Source organism: Dermacentor variabilis, chromosome 1, assembly GCF_050947875.1.
Source record: "Dermacentor variabilis isolate Ectoservices chromosome 1, ASM5094787v1, whole genome shotgun sequence".
In the NCBI taxonomy this organism is placed as follows: Eukaryota; Metazoa; Arthropoda; class Arachnida; order Ixodida; family Ixodidae; genus Dermacentor; species Dermacentor variabilis.
In genome coordinates this window covers 78899188-78922965 of record NC_134568.1, presented here as the reverse complement: position 1 = coordinate 78922965, position 23778 = coordinate 78899188, and the positions used below count along the sequence as shown (strand labels likewise).

At 46.7% G+C, this 23778-nt stretch overlaps 1 protein-coding gene across 2 annotated transcripts in view; it reads left to right on the top strand.

The window, feature by feature from the left end:
• Positions 1–23778, top strand: part of LOC142579840 (uncharacterized) — a 378351-nt gene that overhangs the window by 350108 nt on the left and 4465 nt on the right. Inside the window, exons 5-6 of one of the 2 annotated variants that reach the window (XM_075690453.1) lie at positions 19688–19854; positions 21203–21604. In XM_075690453.1, coding sequence (XP_075546568.1) covers positions 19688–19854; positions 21203–21604 — 569 coding nt within the window. Of the gene's footprint in view, positions 1–19687; positions 19855–21202; positions 21704–23778 lie in introns of both variants that reach the window. The other variant, XM_075690444.1, reaches the window with a different exon arrangement.

Sequence of the window (23778 nt, the reverse complement as noted above, 5' to 3'; positions counted from 1 at the left end):
CGAAGAAGACGGAACAGAGAAAAAAAAGGATGAAAGAGCAGGAAGTAGTAAACTTCATCCGGCTGCCCCCGAAGAGATCCAACAGCGTGTTCCCGAAGCATCCTCGCCATGCCCCGGATTGCGGAGTGGACGCTGTTTTCCATGGGAGGAGAGGTTTATAGGTTAGGCTTAACGAAAAAGACTGGAAAGCTTTCACTGACATATGGTGACCGCTTTCACCGACAGCTTCAATAACAGCAAACGGAGCAGCAGCACAACAACAACAACAACAACAAGAACAACAATAATAATAATAATAATAAAAATAAATAATAATAATAATTTACCGTGCTCAGGAAGAACTAGTAGGTCTGAGCGCTGGCGCACGCATATATATATATATATATATATATATATATATATATATATATATATATATATATATATATATAAAGAAAAAGTACACAGCAAGGGAATATAAGTAAAAAAATAAAATGAATAGAAATATCAATCTTGAAAAGAAGAGTGTACATACAGCGAGGCGCAAGGTTAATACAAAATAAAAAGGAGGAGAAGGGCAGTTGAACAATAGGTGAAACTTTGACGCAACACAAAGCTCGGAAAAGAACGATGGCAGTATGAAAGATATCAAGATCGTGAAAATAAGCGTTTTAAAGACTCTCTATTCTGCGGACGGTCGAGTGCTGGTTATGACTGGCAGGAACGTGGAAAGGTCTATGTTCTCTGGTGACAGTGCGTGGAATATGAAACATGATACAACTGAGGAGTTCAGGGCAGGTGAGGGTATCGTGAAGGAGTTTGAAAAGAAACAGAAGGTCAGCGCGATTGCGTTGACAACGAAGTAAGGGCAATGACAATAATCCAACAGTTCTAGAAGAAGGTGCAGTGCCCGTCTTAGCAAAGCGGTAACGATGTATGCTTAGAACCGTTTTCTTGAGCCCATCTGTAATGGCACTTTTGGATCTGGAAATGCCATTCCGGGCGACCGACGCATATTCGAGTTGAGGACGACAGACAGTTGTGCACAACTTGTGGAACGGTGTAGGAGAACTGAATTCCCTCGATAGTCTGCAAACAGTGCCAAGAGAGCGCATATCCCGTATTGCAACGCGTTTAGTCTGAGCTGAAAAGTGTAAGGTTGTATCAAAAAGTACACCGAGATCATTGAGCTCACAAACCTTACACGATGGTACAGAATCTAAAGAATACGAAAAACAAATGGTTGCTGTTTTGCATGCGAAAGTCGTGGCTTTCGTCTTAGCAGCATTCAAGGCGAGTTTATTATATCTGCACCATTTAGAAAAAGAAAACAGGCAAGGCTGCAGGATGCGACAATTATCAACAGTATGAACTTCCTTAAAGAACTTTATGTCATTGGCATATAGGAGGAATGAAGAATTCCGAATAGCGGAAAGAACGTCATTAATAAAAATTAAAAGAAAGAGTGCTCCTAATACTGATTGATCCCTGAGGGACGCCGCTAGTTGCCATGTATATAAAAGACGTTTGGTCATTGACGTTAACATAACACGATCTATCAAGTAGATCATTGCGCAAGACATTGACAATTGATGAGTCAACACCAAAGTGCGCAAGCTTGATCAGAAGAAATGAGTGGTTGACCACATCAAAAACTTTGCTGAGGTCACAATAAAGGGTATGGACTTGCCCCCTTTGAAGAACCGGCATGGAGATCTGTGTCATGAAACTTGGGAGATTAGTGATAGTGTAGCGGCCGGTGAGAAATCCATGTAGATTCGGAATCAACCAATTCTTCACAGCAAAAGACAATACGTTGTGAAGAGCGAGCTCGAGAATCTTAGACGGGGCACAGAGAAGAGAAATCGGGCGATCGTTCGAGTCATTGGTTTTACAGCCAGACTTAAATACAAGAAAAACACGAGCAGCTTTCCACATGTGAGGGAAAGTGGAAGTATTCAAAAAGTTATTAAATATAGATGTCAGTACTGCGGCAAATATACTGCAGTAAGCTTCTAGAATTGCGGAGGGGATGCCATCGGGGCCGCAGGATAGGGCAGGCTTCAAGCGCTTAATGCATTCGCTGATGAGCTTTTCATCAAACAACACAGCACTAGATGTAGGAACCGTCGTGTGCTACTGACTGACACCAGCGTTGAAACCTGAAGTCTTAAGTAAGGATGAGAAATGAGTAGCAAAAGTATACGCGACTGCTTTGACTTCTACTTCTCCAGAGTCGAGCAGGCGAAAATACTCTCCACGTTTACTAGAGCGCTTGCCGATATACTTCAAAAATTCCGCTGGCCGGTCGGAGGCGCTCTTTTCCAAGGATGCAATATATGAGTCCTGATCTCGCTTATAGAGGCGTTTGCAGAGAGCCCAAAAAAAGCGGAATTTTTGTCTCCGCTCGTTAGGCACAGTACTTCTGTATCGATCTTTACTTAAGGGCAGTCTTCATACTTAAGGGCAGTTATAAGTTCAAATGAGAACCAGTGGGGATACTTAGAGCGTTTAGGCTGTACTGTGGAATGTATTTGTGCATGCCGCTCAAAACAAACGTGGTAAACTACTTGTCAATGACTGCTACTTGGTCATCAACACTGGTTTTGTCTGTGGTCAGTTACCAATCGGTGGTGGACAAGAAATCATATAAGCCAACATAATACCCACGCTTGAAAACAGAGAGAGATGATTCATTAATGCCACTGTCGGTGCTCTGCCTCAGGGCTTACAAAGAGGCAGTTGTCTTTAGTGACGGGTGAAACTTACCAGGATGCACAAGGGAAACGTGCGAACGAGAGACATCTATAACTGGAGAATTAAAGAGGTAAAGGTCTAAGACGTTGCCACAGGTACTGGCGATCAAGTTGTGCTGCTGAAGGGAACAGAAGTACAGAAAGTCCAACAGCAACCTGAATTTGTCCTCTATGTAATGATTGGAGTGTGAATGTCTAACGTGTGTTTCAATCAATTCCAGGTGTATTAAAATGACTAAGGAGGATTATTCTATGCTTTCCGTGGGAAGATATTGCACTTTCAATAGAAGATATGACCTCATCAAACAAGACAGGGGACATATTAGGTGATACCATAGAAAGATCCAAATATTAATTTTCCACAGCGTGCTAGGCAGACTTCTATCCAAACATACTCCTGTACACTTTCTATATACGTCGGTGCGCCGAACACATCTTACTGAACGGTCAACAGCAATCAGTACGCCACCACCTTTTTGTTTAGATCCACTGAAGTTCCGGCCCTGCGGTAGACGCCGTAGTGTGGTCGAAAAATTTTGGAAGAGAAAATTTCACTGCAGAGCCAAGTTTCTGAAATAACAGAAATGGAAAAAGAAGCCGAAATGACACTGCAGAAAAATTCGCCTGCTTTGATGCGAAGTCTACGAGCGCTTTGGTAAAAGATGTCCAAATTACACATCACATTGCTCCTTAGGGGTTATCCCAGAAGCATCAAGTATGTTGCCGTGTAGCACCCAACGGAACGGTTTGAAAGGCATCCGATTGGCCACATTGACGGTTCATTCAGGCGCTGAAATGCTTCATCATCGACGACTTCATCGGCGCAGACGAGGAACGAGGCATACGAACTATGCTTCATCTTGAGGCGTTCCCAGGCAATGGGGGCTGCTCCGACGTCTGAGAGGGGCGCAGTCAGATCAGTAGATGACGTTTTATGAGAGAGCCTGAACAAAAAATGGCTTTCGATCGCGGGGCGCTTTGAAATTAACTACAGATATTCCCTTTATCTCCCCAGCACCAAGGCCGACAGTCCGACGTTCACTCCGTGTTGCCCTGGAGAGTTGGTCAATGGCAGAAGCCATCGGCGAAGCAGTCCGGACGGTCGCAGCATACGTTGCATTGGACGGTTGGACCGGCAGCGCAGCAGGAGAAAGAGGCGAAGAGGGCTTGCGCTCAGTACGTGCCTAGCCCATCACGCGGGAGCGCGCCTCAACTTGGTCAACCGAGCGAGAAGGGCAGCTTAGGCCGCTGGACTTCTGGACTGAGGGGACTACCCACTGCACAGCGGAAGTACTACCTACGCTAGTGTGCTCTTTTCTATAAACTTTACTCTCTCTCTCTCTCTCTCTCTCTCTCCCGACCCGCAACGCACCTGAAGCCTCGGCCGGATGTGCGGATGCCAGCGCGTTTGATCTGCACAGACGCTCGTTGTCACTGCGCAGCCGCGCCACTTCATCGCTGAGGAAGATTATTCCCTCAAGCGCCTGAAGGAGAAGTCCACGGAGGGCAGCCATGTCACAGACCGCCTCGAAACCGGGCCCGGCGAAGCGAGCGCCCTGTGGTGGGGTCTCCGAAGGGGAAGCAGCGTGCATGTTGGCATCGCTAAGCCTGATCGCTGGAATGTTGGCGTTCTGGCACAGATTGTGAACGCACTCTCACCGGGCTTCAGAAGCCCGAAGTCCTCGTCGGGCCATGCAATACACTTCACGTGTGGACGCTTTTTGCAGGAAATACAGCGATGAAATTGCTCTTTGCCGTAGAAAAGCTAGGAGCACAGAATACAAACGTCCGTGCTAGGCGCCATCTTGCGAAGAAATAATAATAATAATAAATTATTATTATTATTATTATTATTATTATTATTATTATTATTATTATTATTATTATTATTATTATTATTATTATTATTATTATTATTATTATTATTATTATTATTATTATGAAAGAACAGATGGCGCCAATGGAACTACGCTTAGTAAGAACATAAAGAAACGAAAAGGTGAAAGCTTGGTGATTTAGATCACGCGGCGGTGCGTACACGTGGAGGGTGCTTACAAATGCTCACGCCTAACTATAGCGCTGTCTCTCTTTCGGCGTAGCAGAACGTGCGTGACATTTCGACATATACACACGGCACGCGCTGGTATAAGGTTTCAGTTATAAGAATACAATTTTGTGCAAGTGACCAACAGCCGATACTTACGGAGATATTCTGAACATTTGGCGTGAATTTTCTCGCTCTGCCACGCCGAGGGGTATGCCGCGACCCTCACGATCACTGTTAAGACTCAGAGACAGAGTGAACTTTATTGAGAACCAGAACTTTAGTCGGCTGGGCCTCCCACGATGGGACCTCGAGGTATTGCCTCTTCGCCGCTTCGTAGGCCTGCTGGTAGCCCAGAGTTGGTCGTCGAGATGGGAACTATGCTGGACGGCGTGCCATCTCGACGACAGGGTCATGGGATTAAGGTCTGGGTATTGATGTTTGCACTCCCATAGCATGTGGGGGAGTGTTGCTGATTGAGTTTTACAGATCTTGCACGTGTGACTTGGGTAGATGTCGGGGTATATGATGTGATAGCTTGTGAGGGAGGGGTATGTATTGGTTCTGTAACAGGCGAAGGGTGGTTGCCTGTGCTCTATTTAACCTGCGGTGAGGGGTGGAGAATGTTCTTCTTTCTAGGTAAAATGAGTTCACAAGGTCGTTGTATTTTGTAAGGCGGTCGCGTCCTGCGGGCGCACCTGCACCATCTCCGGCACGGTTGACTAGTTGTCGTGCTACGGAGTGTGTAACCTCGTTGAGGTGTGGGTGGACAACGCCGGGGTGTGTTGGGATCCAGACTCAGAAAGTCGAAATTTCCGCCGTGACACAAGCAATGACATCGTTAGCTTTGTACGACCAATCGATGAGGCGACGCACTTCACAGTTGCATCGCTAAGGAATAAATGAAAAGCAGAGGACTAAACTGTTTTACGGATTTGGCCACGCCGAAGTATAAGTTAAAGGTGCAGTTGAACGAGTCGGTCAGTCGTCTCACTTCACAATCGTCAGTCGACTACACTTGAAAAAAGTGGGAAAAGAAATTTCGTGCACACGAAAGTGCAAGTTGCCGCAGAGTCATTCATTTATTGATGGAGCAGTATCAAAAGAAATACTGACAGCCGTTTTCAGGTCGCGCAGAAAAAAGAACACATTGAAGTTATTTGTTTGAAAGTTGATATGAAGGCGCGCACACGGCGAACAACTGCTGCAGCTCAGTGTAGCCGACGGGAATGCGTCGAATGGAAAGGTCCGGAGAATGGGGCAGCTGTTAAACTATTAAAGATGTGCCGAACGCCGGGCGCGATTTAAAGATGAATAGCGCAGATGATGTCTAAAGGGACAAACGCCGTATTGGTGCCATGAATCATCTTTAGGGCGCGCCACTTTATCCGGAGGCTTCAAGTCAAGAAGACCTAATGCAATATTTGGGGAAGACACACGCTCATCGAAGACGGCATAATAAATGGACTACCTTGTCTTACACCTCCCTGCCTTATTCAGCGACATGCATCTTTATAATGGGCAGATCGATGAGAACTGTCCAGTACGGCTAAAACAGGAACTTCGGAGGTTTCGCAGGCTTTCTTCTTTAACCTCCTTTCTGATTTCAGTTATTATAAATACTGTTTTCATGTACTCATGCCGGTAGCAAGTTCCATTACAGATTTCTTACTGCAGCGCTAGTATTTATGGATATCCTTGAAGCCAGTGCTTAACTACTACAGGGTAATCATCTTTGTGTTTTACGGAATTTTTAAAAAGTCGCTTGTTGCAGATAGTATAATTCTTGTCACTGAGCTGGTTTATTCGAAGCGGCGGACGTTACTAGCTCACGAAATCGAAACACACATTCAACTAATTATCAAAAATTGACAAATTAGCTTCCTAACTAATTACATTACAGCACGTATTGAAATTAACGAATTGCAGCCTGCGAGTGTGCAAGACGCATCCACTTTAAGGGAATTTCCAGAATTACACCAGTTTCGAGATATTATTTTCCAATGTGTGAGACGAAATACATGGGTGTTCCAATCACTTTTGTGCTTTAATACATAAAAGTGTGTTTTGTTAAAAAAGTAAGTGGACCAACCGCGCATTTTTACGGCGAGTTTGACGTTGCATGTCTCCAAACTAGTGTTATTCCGGAAATTAATTTCAATTGTATACGCCTAACAATCTCACCGGCTTCAATTAGAAAATTGTGATATGTTCCATAATGTAATTAAGTAGAGAGTTAATTATTGAAGTTTTGGTAATTGGTTGAATATGTCTTTCAATTTTTCGTGCAAGTAATGTCCGCTTATCTGAAGAATACAGCTCAAGGACTAGAATTATGGCATCTTCAACAGGCGATATTTAATGGTCACCTCGTATATAAACTGCTTCCCGGGGTTGCGGTTCCATCTCAGCTGAGTATTCGTCGACAGAGAGAAGAGAGCCACGTTTCGTCATGGTTATCCTTGCGGAGAAGGAGGAAAACATTTATTGAAAAAAAAACAACGACAAGCAGGTGTCTTTATGCGTATGCGGGGAGGCGCCCTCAGTCCAGGTGTAATCCAGGATGGCACGGACTCCGGAGTTCGAATTTGCTTTATGAATGTGCCAACAACGACAAATTCGTTGTTGAAATCAAGGAACGCGGCGCATATCACGCTGGTGTTATGAGCACGAAAACCTAAAGGGCGAGAAGTTGAAAGCGTTAATTGTGCCTTTTCGATACATTCTCCCAGTCGCCCTGCTATATACGTCCTACTCTTGTGTTAGATATTGAAATGTGACGACGGAATGACGCGATACAGTACGTACCCGCAGTGTGCAGTCTTTGACGGAATTAATGAAGCCGTCGAAATTATAAGAGCAGCTAGCTGAACTCTCGGGCGAGGTTCATGTAGCAGTCATTGCACTGTTGAGTTCAAGAGAGTAACAAACGTTTCCCTTTCACTTCTAAACATTTGAGGCGCCAAAAGGTGCCAATAGTTCTACCAGGGTCTCGGATACTTGCCACAAGACATCTCGGAATTACCGCTTGCTTGGTGACTTCGAGATCGTTTGCACGCTCATGTGCGCTCTAAAACGTTCCCTACGGTAATACGAGGTAAACGAAGAGGTGTGTGAGATGGAACAAAAACAAGATTTTAGACTGTTCTACGTCTTTACCTCCTCTATGTGTGCACTGTACCTCTCCTTCAATAGAACCACCTAGGCAGCAGTCACTAGACGCCCGTCCTACACTCGCGAGCACGTGACCGTCTTACCACATCGCACGACCCGTGGGGGGAGGGTTTGTGTTTACCGCCGGTTACGACGAATAGGGCAGAACGTCCTGGAATGTCGGAGAGAAGCTGGTTCACGCGCATCCCGGCCACTGCAGCCTGCGCGCTGAGCCAACGCCACCTAGATTTTCTTGGCTGAGCGCTAACGCAGCACAACGCGTGACTCCTCGCATGCTGTTTCCCATCGTTCGAAGCAGAGGGAGTGCTCTTTCAAGTTGAGAAAGTGCGCGCGGAAGAAAGAGGGCTTGGCTCAATGGCGCTTGACAAAATGCGCCTCCTCGTTCCTCCGCATCGAAGCGGATATCGTATACGACAGCGTCGATTGTTGGTTGTTGAACTGTGTTCGTCTCTGGCATCGGGATCTTAAAGACATCTGTTCTGTGCTACATTCTCCACGTGCTCACTCCCATAAAACCGTGCAGGGTTATGGAATCTATAGCTGCAGCTAATCAGAGGCCGAAATCGGAGAGCTCTTTGCGCCGTACATCTGTGCGGCGTAGGGACTGTCGTAAAGTTTGTTATTGGGTTTGGGAGGCTCTTGCGTTGTGCCAAGGACGCAAGAACCGGTCAGCACGCATGTTTAGCTAGGACTGCGAACCGCTTTCATCCGCTGAAAGTGCTTCTTTTTGTTTGTTTTTATCCCTCATCAGTTGGCGCTACCGGCTTCTTTTAAAACGCTGCACGCTTTTAGTGAGATAAAGTATAGCTTCCCTTGTTTTCCTCTGTCGCGATCGCATCGCTGCGTTCACTTCTCGCTCAAGTCATCTTTTCGTCACTTTATTCTCGTCGTTCGCCTCCGCCTTCAACTCCAAGTTCTGTGGCATGGCGGCCAGCCGTGTTGCTTTTTTGTTTTAATTCTTATTTGCAGGTTTTTTTAGAGATGCGGTCCTTTTGTGCCGAAGAGACATTACACTTGTGTTATGGTTTTATTTCTAGGTCATATGGTGCTAAAGAGAACTGTCGCAGCAAGAAGACGATAAACCAAATACAAAGCAAAACAACTGAGTGAGGAAGGCTGTCTATCATGCTTTTTTTATGTATAAACTTTTCGCGCAAAACTTCCTCTGCAAAAACCAGTATTCGACACCGCTTTCAAATCCAGCGTTCCCCCGCATCCACTCTTGAACGGCTTGTCCAACCGCCTTCACGATGTTGTGGAGCTCCGATTGCACGTCGTTTCTTTGACGCTGTACAACTTTTCCTGCATGGCAATGGTTCTTTCTGAAAAGGCAAAGGTGGGAGAATAAGATTTCAGTAAAGGCGGAAATGTTTTTATTAGGTCAAGCATATTTTCCTCATGTGCGTTTTCACGCACTAAACGGTTTTCCAGAGGCGGCAGCTAAGCATTAAGATGTCTTTTCATGCGTTTGGACGTCCCAGAACTTTAACTGGTATAACACTGCCGTAGTGGACGACAGCTCCGTCTTTATCTTTAACACAGCGAATATAGTTTAGTGTCCCAGAAATCGCTGTACACGTATCGCTGTAAGTAATATACACCTAAAATGTACCTAAAACGTAATTCATGTACATGGAATACTGCTTCCGTTATTCGAACCTAATGTTCAGCAGAGTGACGACGTAGCCGGTGAGCCATCGCGGCGGGTTTCATGCGAAAAGAAATTAGAAAAAGGGCCGGTCCTGTTTGTTCCTTTGACTTAGGCACGACACAAAGTAACGTAAAAACATGAGAGCGTGAGAGAGAGAGAGAAAGAGACGCGATAACCAAACAGGTAAATATAACCGCGATCGAAAGAACGATCACGCGCTTTAAAGCAGCGCTTTCTAACCACTGCGTCAGGACTGCTAATACAATAAAACAAGATTGTCAACCACACAATAAAACACCGAAACGACAAAATAGTTGAGGATGACGTACAATTCAATAAGTCAAACGCCAGACGTCACCGTGTACGTTGAGCTTACATGTTTCAAGGTATAGTTAATTCTTCGACACGCGTCAACCGTTTATGTACTTTTGGTTGATTTGTTCTCTCGCATGGTTTCAAATGCATTCTTTGAAATATACTATCGCGCTGGGGGCACGTTAACGTCTGCATGCGTAATGGCCACTCTGCAATTTTATATCCTGTGAAAATGCAGCTGACATGCAAGGTCAACACTGGTGCCAACGTCTGTTTATGTAGGCAAAAAACGCATTCCTTCGAGCTGAGGATAAAGTGTCGTTCTTCTTTATTAGTGCATTGCAGCACATCCGAAATGAGTACCTATTTGCAGCATTTCAGGAACATGTGCTCAATCCTTTCATCATTCTAGTATCCCAAAGGATGCACAATCGATGGTGCGATAGCTCGGACCTCTGACAGACGGAAAAGCGCCAGAAGTTTAGGCGAACTCAGCAAAGTCTACCTCGTGGAGGGATACAGTGTTCGCTAATTACGGCGCGCACCTTTTACACATTGAATGTCCTGGTCAGCAATGAATGGCGCTGTGGTCAGCGCGCATATCGCTTTACGTGCATGTACTGCTGTTTCGTGCAATCTGCGTGCATCATATTGCCGGTGTGCCTAAGCATTCTCAAGGTGTGTTCAGGAATTATGCAGGTGGCAGGTTCAGTTCTTGTACTTTCTGTACAATCTCCGGCCACGCTGCCAGATTTTCGTTTGTATGAGCCGTATAACAATATCGCATCAAGACTCGAATTCAAGAATGTATAGCGCGAAGCGCCGTTTGCCTGTACCCGTAAATTACAATTGCGGGAGAATTTGAGGCATCATTTAACGATCGTGGCATTCGCGGACGGTTCCTTCTTCTTTGACGGTAAGAAATGTTTGATCTATTATCGCAAAATAAAGGACGAAGCGCATGTCGGTTACGAAGCAAAAATAATCGTAAGTCGCCTCTTTTGTTCGAGAAGTCTATAGCGTGAATGAGTCAATGCAAAAAAAAAAAAAAAAAAAAACAGAAACAAACAGAATTTGTGCCTTATACCCTCAACACCCCGCTGACCAGAGATCGTAATGCAAATACTTACGATGCTGGGATGTCTCTTTCTCGGAAAATTTGGCTATGCTACTACCTTCAAAGTATTCGTCCTCAAACCGCTTTCACGCGCTTGGGCTCGAGTGAAGTCACTAGATGGTCGTCTTTCGCTGTTTGCGTGACGCCACTCACGCAAATAAAAAGACGGAAAGAAAGAAAGAAAGAAAGAAAGAAAGAAAGAAAGAAAGAAAGAAAGAAACGCAGCCAGCTTAGGCTTATCTAGGTGTCCCTGCAGTTTCGTTCGGGCAGAAGTAAAAGGCGCAATTCCAGTATCGAGTGGAATATGATGGAAAAAGAAAGAAAAGGATGGAAGGGGAGAAGTAAAAAAAAAACAGCAGAAGAAAAAGAAAAAAGGCTCGCGCGCAATGGAGCGCCAACTATACGTAGCCGGGCAGGACAAGTAGCCAGCGCGCCGGCGTCAAACAACGCTAAAGGGGAGGTGGTAGTGAAGGGAAGTTTCCGTTGCGTGCTCTCGTGTGCTCCACTCTGTGCTTTGCTGACAGTTCGCAAATTAAAGCCGCCGCCCTAGTGCGGCAGTGAATTTGCACTTGAAGAGGCCCAAAGGACGAGCGGAGGACTTGCGCTATATCCACCGCGTGTCTGGCTGGTTCTTTCTGAAGCATATCTTTCTTTAAATCCGCGGACAACTTAAAAGCGCAGTCGCGTGTACAAACGGCAAGGCGAATAGCTAAGGACAGTGCCACTCGAGTTTCTCGAGGCGGGGCCAGGAGTGGGGGGGCCTGGCCGAGCGAGCGGGCAGGGAAGCGAACGCCCGAGAAGGTCGAGTACACCCGGTCAAGTGCCGAGCCGGTCAGCCGAGGACCGACCAGTGGCCAACTGTACGGCCGAGCCGCCCAGAAGCGGTACGGTACTCGCGACTGAGAAGGAGGGAACGAGGCGACTCGCAAGGGGGAGTGAGCAAGAAAACGGAGGAGGAGGGGGCAGCGCTTCGAGAAAGATGGAGACGACATTTGCATATACATCCCGCGGTTTCCGCGTGGGATTTGCATAACGCGCACGCACCAAGACACTCTTTATGCGCTGGCCGCGATTAGGCCACGTCGCTCAAGTTCCCCACCGCTATAGGAGAAATGCAGATGCGCAAAGAACGTGAGGACGATTTTTGCGCCGGCGTGTGGTGACGTGGATGCGGCTTGTTCGACGGCGGCCCACGGCTGGCGTCTTTTAACGCGCCACTTCTTCCCAGCACCCGAGCTTGCGTGAAGTGTCAATCGCATCAGGGTCGCGACCACCAGCGTGGTCGTGTCTTGCGCGCGGGGTTCATCCTATATATAGCCTGAACAGGATCCCGCGCTGCATGACTCGATATTGACTTTGCTGTGCTCTCTCTCGAATACACACACGTGCGCGCACACACGCACGCACGCGCACAGCCTAGCCCTCTCAAATATACCTCATCCTATACCTATAAAATCAAGACGTATTAAATCAGACCTTTTGTTCCTCTATAACGTGTTCCATGGCATTAGGCATCGCCCATATCTTCTTCATCATGTGCAATTTATCATGTGCAAAAAGTATACCAAGCAACATTCTGCATTTCCTGCCCGTCTTTGCTGCATTAGAGACTGTCCTATGGCTCGACTCCAAAAGACATGTAATAATCATTCTGCCTGTATTCGCGTATTTCAGAGTACATTTCCTATCTTTTATATATATGCAGATAATCATGTTGTGTGATTAACTCCATTTTACGCCCGCCTCCTGGTTTTCTGCTTCCCTATTTGTTTCTCTATATCGCATTGTTTTGCCTGAAATAGTAGTGGTCTCTGACAAGCGCGCCTAAGTACCATCATATGAGGTGACACTCTGTAGGGTGCAGTTCTTTTTACACCGAACACACGCTAACTTGGAACAACGAAATGTTTGCGTCATGTAACATTCTATATATTGGATCACAGGCCGCTTTATGGCTAAATCCTGCTGATTTATTACACGACGCTTCATGGCGACATGCGCAATTGTAGTCCTTTAAAATCGAGTGGCATAGAACAACCCGACAGGTGTTGTCCGCTGAAAAGTTGTTACCCATAGAGAAGAGTATTCATACACTTTCCTTTAACAAGAGTGCGTACAATATTATTCGCTCTGTTGATGGGGTGCATTTTAATTCACAGCAGCACGCTCGTTAGAGCCGTCCAAGTGGTTTTCGTGTCAATGGCGGCACGTGATTTCATACACCATTTCCTTTTTTTTTTATATGTCGTCGTATCCACGTCTCGCTTCGTAATGTAGGTAGGATTGCCGTCCATTGTACGCATACGTTCGCTCCCGCCGTAAGCTGCAGGATGAGCAAAACCGTGGGCACAGACACTACGTCGCTTCGACTTAGTGCGGAATTTCAATAATGAGCAATATAATGGAAGGCTGAGGCTAACATCCCGGAATAGGCCAGCGAATCGTCCGACAGCAACAAGTTCTGATAATTCGATACGTTTAGGCATTTTTGCGTTGTTTCATCTCGTATGAAGAATTATGGCCTTCAAAAGCGTCTGGAAAAATAATCATCCGCACCCCTATGAGCGAGAGAGAGCTCAAACTAAAGAAAAAAAAAGGGCAGACAGATGGGCTAAAAGCACATCAATGACAAGCGTTCTCCGTGACGGACACGAAACTAATATCTGCTACCACCTAATAGAGTGTCTTGATGAGTATGAAAAGTCGGGCTATTGCACGAATAGAAAAACACAGCCTATAGGCTGTGTTTCTTTATGCTTGCAATAACCCAACTCACACATTTAGCAGAAGTTCGCAGCACAGCAATAACGTTACCGCTTTCCGCAGCAGCGCAAGGCCAATACAGTTATGCACAAAAACTGCTCAGTGCACTTCGAAAAAAAAAAAGCCAACGGCACTTACGTATCTCTACGTGGATGAATTTGAAAGCATTGCGACGTCATCCCGATCACGACTCGTTTCACGAAATGAAATGGTACTGTTTTCTCGTTGCCTTCTATCATTTCTCGCACCATTTGCCTCGGCCTCGCTCGCGTACTTCCGCGGACCTCCAAAGAAACCAGGCGCACCTACTTATCGAGAAGATGTAGCCGTAGGTTTGTGCATCGGAACGCTCGACAGAACTCGCCGAAATCACTGCACCAACTCGCAGTGGGCCAGTGCCGCCAGTGCCTCCGCGGAGGGAGGGGCAGCATGGTAACGCTGCGTGATGAGTGGCATCGGAACCAGCTGTGGAAGAAGACGAGGAAGAACACGAGAGCAGTGGCATGAGTGCGTCTCTGTGACCTCGTGACGTTTTGTACGATCTCCGGCCACGCTGCGGGATTTTCCGCTTCATGAGCCATATAATGTTGTCGCATCAATGACAAATCCGGGCGCGCCGTAAAGATGAAAGCGCGTGCCATCGTCGGCGATCAGTTTCGACCTCTGGAGAGCCGGCTGCAACAGCACGTTCCATCGCTTACCCGCGACATCCCGACTGGCGCAGATAGACATAATTATGTTCGTAAGACTGCTACTCCCCTGTCGTAGTAACTCCCTCTGACGTCGGTAGGTGCGACGGCTGTTTAAGTTTTGTGAATCGACTTACGCTTACTATTGGCGCAAGTGCTCAAGTTCGCGCCTGTGCTACTATTGTATACACGCCTTTTGGGGACTACAGCGCTCGTCTTTGTAGCGGCGGTCATCGCAAGTTGCTTATTTTACGAACGGCTTTACCCTTGTGAATACTCTTTCTTGTTTAAAGATTTTTCTTACGCCAAGATTTTTGCCGAAATTGGTTTAGTGAATTCCACGCCTGGGGTTGAATTCAGACATGTTTTGGTTCGTAAGTGCCCTTTTGTCACCGGCTGGTTGTCTTCCCTAATAGTATGTCCGCCATGAGGATTGGCTGGAACAGGCTCTTACGAACAATTCTAGCGTAATACGTTTTTGTGAATGCTGGCCCTGGGCGCGAATTCAAAAAGTGTTATTTGAGGCGAAAGCCTTTCTAGGCTCATGGTGAAGTTTGTGCCAGCAGACCTGACCGCCGGAGTGTCCGCCGAAGCGTCATCACGCCATATGAAGACAGACTAAAGAATGAAAAATCATTGATAGTGACAGTTAGTCGATGTTAACGGTTATAATAGAGATTGGTAGTGGTTAATAATGACTAGTAATGACTAATGACTACTAATGACTCTGATATGATCAATATATCAACGACGGCTTTTAATGACCACAAATGATTAGAAATTACTAGAAATGTCTAGTAATGACTAAAATGACTACTAATAACTTGTAATGACTACTAAGGACTACGAAATGACCAACAAGCCGTCATTACAAGCCGTCTAACGACGGCTTGTAATGACCACAATTGATAACGAATTACTAACAATGCTTACTAGTGAGCAGTAACGACTATTAATGAATAAATGACTATTAATGACTGAAATGACTAGTAATGACTATGAAATGACTAATATGTCTAACGACAACTTGTAACGACTGCAGTTGATTAGAAATGACTAAAATGCTTAGTAATGACCAGTAATGACTTATAATGACTGAAATGACTTGTAATGACTACTAATGACTACTAATGACCACGAAATGACCAATTTGTCTAACGACGAATTGTAACAACTGCAATCGATTAGAAATGACTAAAGATGCTTAGTAATGACCATTAATGACTAATAATGACTGAAATGAGTTGTAATGACTACTGATGACTGTGATATGACCAACGTGTCTGAGGACGGCTTGTAACGACCACAATTGATTACAAATGACTAAAAATGCTTAGTAGTGAGCAGTAATGACTAAAGGAAAGAAGAGAAAGAGAAGAGGCAATGAGAAAGAGGCGAATGATAGGAGGAAGATTAGGCTTTCACCGTTCACCTCTTAAAAGAGATCTTAAAAGAACCTGTAATTTTTCGTACGTGTTGTTTCGCATTGGTCAGCCGCCTTCACCAATATGTGCAGCACCAGGATTGGCTGGTATTTGCTCTTACGACCAATTATAGCGCAGAGGTTGACGTCAGCCAATCATGACGTTGGGCATATGATTAATGAAGGCGACTGGTCAATGGAAAATAACACTTGCGAACAAAAAGCTTCGTGAATTCGGTGAACCTCTGTGGACCAGTGACAAAAAGCTTACGGTAAATAAATTTAAAAAAACGCGCTGCCTGTACGTGCCTACAACATATCCCTCTTTTCTGATGTTACGCTTATTTTTCTTCCGCATACTAGGTACCTTGTTCTATAGCAAATCACATGTCGAGTGACTATATGCTATTGCGAGAATTTACAACTGTGTCTTGTTTTTTTAAAACTAAACGGTGTAGGTTAAGGTCACACGTTAGAAATGCAAGGGTACGCCCAGATTGTTTTGTCATGGCACAGGTAGTTTGAGTGTACGCGTAAAACAGGGCTAAGTAATCTTTTATTTTGATGTCAATAAGTAAGAAGAACTTATCGCTTTCTTTGATTATTGAATGTTAGGAACGGGTGCCTCAAGGCACAGAGGAGAAGGCCGTACTGCTCTTACTCTATGTATTTGAAATCGGTTTAGTTGTATTATTTCTCCTCAATGAATGGTGCCTTCTTTCATTTACGTTAGCCTTCATGTTATGACTTCAGCCTCCCACTTTCGTTCTAATAGGCCAGCTGCATTTTTGAACAGTGGAGCTGCTCTAAGTCGAGCCTTCGCCCTCCGGCGTCCGGTGTCACGCAGACGGACAGGTTCCGGAGCGCACCGCCAGAGGGCGCGCCGAGGGTAGGCGGGGGTAGCTATGCTAGTTATGATAACTCATAGGGAAGCGCATTACTTTTCGAAGCGAGATCGGGATGCCTTAGAACACGGACCTATAAAGCGAGATATAAGAAAGAAGAAGGAGCATGTGTTTGCTGCGGTAAAGCTAGGGAAACTATGGAGCATGTTTTGTAAGAATGTGAAGACGTCTACCCAGCGGTCGATTTTGGCACCACTGGCCTCTTTGAAGCCCTGGGATTCAGCGGGAGCAGTGGTATAGTAAACATGTCCGCAATAGGCATTAGTAAGAAGCGATCGGAGGATTGGTGGAAGAAAAGTAGGGAAACGACAAAAGACGGAGACGTACAAAAGCACAGTTCGCAATAGGGGATCAAAAAATTAGGTGTGGTAGTTCATAGTGTCTTTTTTCTTTTTTTATTGTTTAACCTAAGTAGGACATTAGGCAGTATAATAGCAAGAGTTTGGTGGCGCAACCCACCGCGCCGTTCCAAACGGGACGCTCATAACATCCGTCCATCCGTCCGCCCATCCATCCATCCATCCATCCATCCATCCATCCATCCATCCATCCATCCATCCATCCATCCATCCATCCATCCGTCCATCCATCCATCCATCCATCCATCCATCCATCCATCCATCCGACCATCCATCCATCCATGCATGGGCAGCGTGATATGGGCTGGACAAGCTTTGAAGGGAAAGAAGCTCGCAGTAAAATTGATTATGAAGAGTGACTGAGAAACACGGAAGAACGTAAATGGGCTGGGAGAGTGTTGAGGTATCTGTACAGGAAAAACATTGATTCACAGTGGAGGAACAGAGCTATAGGAAGCTTATCAGCAAATATGCGGCCTGCAGGGTGAGCAACATGGCAGCAAAGAAGGTCAAGCGGAAAGTCAGAGAGGCTGAGATAATCTCATGGGTGGCGGCAATGAAAAAGAAACCTACCATGAGTAACTACTTAAGAAGGAAAAACGAAATCAGGAAAGAAACAATTTTTGATAACTCAAAAGGAAGCTCATTCCTTTTCGAAGCGAGATCGGTATGCCTTAGAACTCGCGTTTATAAAGCGAGATACAAGAAGGAAAAAGAAGCATGTGCTTGCTGAGGAAAACGATGGAGCATGTTTTATTAAAAGGTGAAGATATCTGCCCAGCGATCGATTTAGGCATCTCTGGCCTCTTTGAAGTCCTTGGTTTCAGCGAGAGCAGGGATAAAGTAAACATGTTCGAAGTACAGATTAGTAAGCGGCGATTGGAAGAATGGTGGAAGAAAAGTATGGAAATGACAAAGTTCACACTAGGGGTTCAGAAAGTATTGTTATGGGAATTCATGGTGCCCTTTTTTTCCTTTTCTTTTTTGCTTTTTTAACATAGGTAGGACATTAGGCAATGTAATAAGAGCTTGGTGGCGCAAACTACCGCCCCGTTCCAAAGGGGACACTCACAGCATCCATCCATCCATCCATCCGGGGCCCCGCCGGGATACGAGCGGAGCAATCAGAGGGCGCGCCAGGCCGGGGGTGGGGGAGCGGACCAACCATACCACGCGCCAGAAGAGGGGGGCGGAGAGGAGTATAGGAGCAGGTGTTTCGACGGCGCGCACCCTACGTCCCATGGATTCCGCTCGGCGCGAGCGGCAGCGCCGGCACCGCGCAAATCTCGAGCTTCGAGAGCGATAAGTGCAAACCAAGCGCCGCTGCAGGTAGGGCAAGCCCTACGTTCAAAAGAAGGCAACCCAAGCCAAGCGCCAGCAGAGGCAACACAACCCCCAGCTTCGAGAGTAGGACGCCGAGCAGAGACATCGAGGCAGAGAAATTCCTCCCACGGAAGGTGCCGCTGGACGGTTCAAGATAGTATTCCTCGACCGTGAATGCGGTCACAGCTGCAATGTGTGTGATAGACTGTGGTTTTATCACAACCTCACGCAACTGAAGAGTGTGCGCAATCCAGAACCGAAGATCGAATCTAGCAAAACAACGACAACGGGACAACAGACTTTCATGAAAATTGCGCTAAACACGAGTTCAAACTTGAGAAAAAGGCCACCAGCTTCGCTGTTTTGACAGCTCTCAGTGCGTGGAATTCGCTACTTATCTTCTACTCCTGCTTTTAATGCCCGAAATTTACTGCCTGGTTTCGTGCCGAATTTGTTGCTTTGATTTGTGGATATTGCAACAAGGGTTACGCCGGCGTAGAGTCAGTCACAAAGCTTACCAATAAGTTTGAATCAAATGATCGGAAAGTTGACCCAACTTGGGTTCAGAATGCAAACAAACAAAATTGAGAACGATTATACGATGAACGCGGTCTGTGGTCGCCGAATTGAGCCCGAGTGCATGAATCTTATTCGCTGTTTACAGGTGTATAATGCTACATTTCAGAGTACTCGGTGAGGCTCGCTTTAGTTCGCAAATGTGCTATACTATTCGTGTCGTGCGCACAATCTAATTAGACACTCCTGTCGTGCCGGCGAATTGGCGACAATGTTCACGCATTTTCCGATACATACGTGCGCCTTGCACGAGTGTGATAACATGGCAACAGTGACAATTCTGTCTAAGCGATCACCGGCAGGAAGTAAAACCGCTACGCACGCGCTAAAATATGTTATTGTATGTCCGCGAAGCCTTCAAGTCTGTAGGTCTTTGCCGGTTGAGTTCGCACGGAGCACTCCGGCTGATCCGACTGGCTGACTGACGACCATCATCATTATCACGTACCCTTCGGTAGCCTAAGAGCACCAGATTGCCTCAAACTCATTGCGCACGCAACTCGGAAAACTTGGGCCCTGTCGCATTCTTTTTGTTTTTCGGTAGCCATGATGCGTGTTTTTCGGTGCTCGACTGAGATGAGACCTACGGTGCCCGGCGGGTCTGTCTCTGCAGGCGGTGCTGCACGGGTGAAGGCGCGTTCCAGTTTCGCACCCAGCGTGGTCAGGAGGTGATACGGGAACTGAAGCGGGCTGTGTCGCTGTGGGCCGCACGCAAGGCGGCGCTCGCCTCCTGGTGCCAGTCACGCGCCGTCGCCCAGCGCTCTTCGTGCGTCAGACTCGGTGAGCATCTCTTCTCTGCTATTTTGACCGCTCTCGGGTTTAGCCGATGTGCAGACCCGGCATGGGTCTCATCTAATTCGCCGAAAAGTGCTTGACGCTCCCTGTAGAGCTTTATCCTTCTCTGCATTCCCATGCTACGCATATTGGCAAACACCAGCCTGGGCGCTTTTGACTACACTACGAAGACGAGGTAAATAAAAGCATCCCGTACAACATGGACGTGGGCCTCACTTTCCGCGATATACCGTTGAGGTGCCTGCTGCTGCATGCATCCTTCTGCGAGAAACATAGTCGTTAACAAGCATTAATCAACTGAGCTTGGTATGACATTTCATGATACATTTTCCTTTTGTTTCCCTTTACGAAGAGAAAGTGGGGCTCGATGCACACGGCATTTATATTTGAGCTCGATAACTGGGTAGCTCAAAAAAAGCAACGTAAATCAATCATCCAATGCTTGTGCGCTTCATTGCTAAATGAATGAAAGGCGAGGGAAACTGCGCCCAAAAGATGTGTCGCGCGGTGCGCCATGTCTATACGTCGTTGCAGATGACTGCAGTGAGAAACGGAAAGACTCCTAATCGTGTTCACGAATTAACGTTTCAGGGAAGATGGCCTGTACATGAGAAACAGCTCCTCCCCCTCAGCCCACCTACGCTCCCACTCCCTCTTTTATGCGTAGGAATAATAAGATTCCTGCTTGTTGTATGTGCAGTCAGATGGTACTTCGTGATATATCTACTACTTACAGCACAGTCACGCTTTTTTATCTTGTGGCTCTTGTAGCCAGCACGTATGCGAAAAACCAAGTGCGGGTTTGCGGCTGTGATACGTGCGCCCTCTGCAGTGACCAGTTTACTCGCTGGCGCACTACAGCTCCCTGAACAGCGTGTGGTAATGTACATGGCGCAATGAGACACTCAAAATGTCTACAAATATAAAGTATATAGTGTCCAATTATGTGCACATTTTCTTGCCCGTTGCTGGGATCACACGAATGCTAGTTGCGGCTTCGTAGACAGGAACGCTAGAATGTAATAAGCTCCGTCCACATCTAGTAGAAGGCGGGTCCTTGCCAGCCCCGTGTCGCTGATAATTGAGCGGCAGCAATGGGATGTATGTAGGTCTGATACCTTAGAAGTGTGACAAATAATACCCGTATGAGCGGTGGACAGGCGCACTGCTGCTGTGGTTCATTGAGTCAGTGTATGGCAGCAGACAATTTCTGCGTTGTTTAGGCCTTAGTGTCCCGTAGAAGCGTTCTCATTTCTTTCTGCGCTAATACCTTTGACGACTGAGCGCGACCCGAGCACCTCAACGGCGGGCGTTGCATTTCCGGTGCGTGCAGGACGCTCGGCGCCGGCCACTCCGTCCCTGTCGATGCCCCCCGCGTGGCGACGCCAGCCTGAAAGCCCTGAGGCGGCGCGTAGCTGCGGTGGCGGCGGCGACACCAACTACGTCCTACCAGCCTTCGAGCGCTCCAGCAGCTCACTGAGCAACGGCAGCGTGCTCTCGTCGCCGCAGCTGGGCCGGCCGTGCCAGTCAGACCCCGAGCGCCTGGGCACCCGCGCTGACTCGTCGTGCGAGGACGCAAACTACGTGCGTGTCACGGCCGCTGTCCACAGCAAGGGCCGCGTGTCCTTTCGGAAGCCAGGCAGTCCGCCCCTGCCGCCGCCGCTCGTGCAGCTTGTCACCACGACCGGCACGCTGCCTCACGACAAGAAGCTCCAAGAGATACGCCGAGCTGAAGGTATGCAACAGTGTACGCCAACCCGCTCGTCGTGCTCCCACCAGGGTTGCACCTCGTCTACTGCCGACTTAACGCGAAGAGAGAGACAGACAAATACTGGTTTGTGGAAGCTACTATCTGTTCCCGCATGCAGCAGTTCTAGCGAACGAGGCGAGCTACTGCAGCAATTGCCACGAGCAGGCGTTCTTATAAACACAAACTGCCTCTGGTCGACACTCCATAACATTGGTGCCACTGTATCCGCGTTAGGTCCGGCGACGGGGCTTGTGTGGAAGCCTTGGTGTATCTGCGCTTCACGACAGGTCATGACACACCGATGGCGAAGCGTAGATAGCGCCACTTTTTTTCCATATAAAAGTACTGCTAGCTGGTTTCTACGCTTGAACTATGGCATTGGCGCTACAAGTATCTAGGTAACCATGCTATATATATGTATAGCAACGCTTTCTCTCCGTTCTAAAAATTCGTGTAATAGTTTTCCACAGCGTTCTTCTCAGTCCCCTGCGTTAATGTTTGGTTAGTATTAAGTACTGCGGTAAACAAAATGCGCCAACTCAGCTAGAATCACGCGCTCAGAGGCAAGCGTGAGCATGCATGGTTGCTTAGCTTAAAGGAATATCCAATGTGACGCAAACAAGCCTTATAACACTACTTTGTCACGGAATCTAACTGTGCAATATAACAGAAATGATACTGTTTAATGCACAACGGCGTGGGATTCCACTACAAGGTGGAGCACCAGCACTCAAGGCCGACTCACTCATGCTACTTAATGCGCTACATGTTGAGACTGATGACTCTGCACTGTGTACTGCAACTTAAGCACTGAAAACGCGTCGCAGAAAGCGTGGCGTTGCATGACGTTGCTTGCATTTGCGTGGATTTCACGTGTGTATTCTGTATCGGGGACAATCCAAACACGACATTTTTTGTAGCAGTATATTGTATAAGCACGACTTTGGAGCGAAGTGCAGAGAACGAGCATCGCACTTTAGGACATAACTGGGGACGCAGTAACGGACTAGTGAATCGCCAATATTATTAAATTATGGGGTTTCACGTGCCAAAATCACTTTCTCATTATCAGGCACGCCGTAGTGGAGGACTCCGGAAATTTCGACCACCTGGGGTTCTTTACCGTGCACCTGAATCTAAGTACATGGGTGTTTTCGCATTTCGGAATCGCCAACATAAACCACAGTCCAATATCTAACAACACTGCTACGAACCTCGCTCGAAACGCCCTGTTAGCGCTTTAGAGCTGCTCATATGTAGCTTTAACGCGCTACATTCACGTCACACGACGTCTAGTTTCTGGGGCGCTATGTTTTTGTAAATACAGCAACAACAACAAAACCAAAAGAAAGAGTGGGAGTAGAAGCATGTTCTTACCTGAAACTTGGTCGCAGTGTGTCGTTGCAACCATGTGTGTAAGTCATCCTAGCCTTGCGAATGTCACATTAACGCCGTCTCACTTACTCACAAGTCACAGGACTGGATTCCGGGACGAGTGGTGTTGGGGCACAATCATTCTGCTTTAGTCATACCTTCAGTTGCTTACTTTCCACATCGGGTCGTACTCGTGTACTCAGTTGGTGGGCACGTTGCTTAAGAACACGCACTCCACACAAGCAGCCCTACGTGATGGAGTAACTGTTCCCACAGGCATTCCAGACATGTGCAAGATACTCAGAGGAAGTATTATAGTTAAGACACTACATACTAGGCAAGGAAATTACTCAACACAATACTAAATACCCAAATGCCTAGAGTATCCAAGTAGAGTACATGATAATGGAAAAAAGTATTTTGTTACTTTCGAGTTACTTTGAAAATGCAAGACATTAGACAAACAAAACAAAGTTTTTCGTCGTTGAGGCACTTTCTTTTTGTCAAACAAGGCAAAGGACGAAATTGCCAAAAAACATTGGAATTTCCAAAAGATTCTCGGAAAGAGCTGCTCTTCTTTTTTAAGATATCAGAGTCATCACTGAAGAGTCGCTATATGGCAGAGCCGCGGTGTGCTGTGCTTGAGAAACAGCACTGAGCGGGAAGAGTACTTCAACGCCAATATGACATCTTGGTCTCCACTGTCGTGCTAGGTACATAGCTGACCCACAGCTGAACTTCCAGTGTTGTCCGCAGGCGAGTTGTGGAAGGAAAAGTTTAAGTCT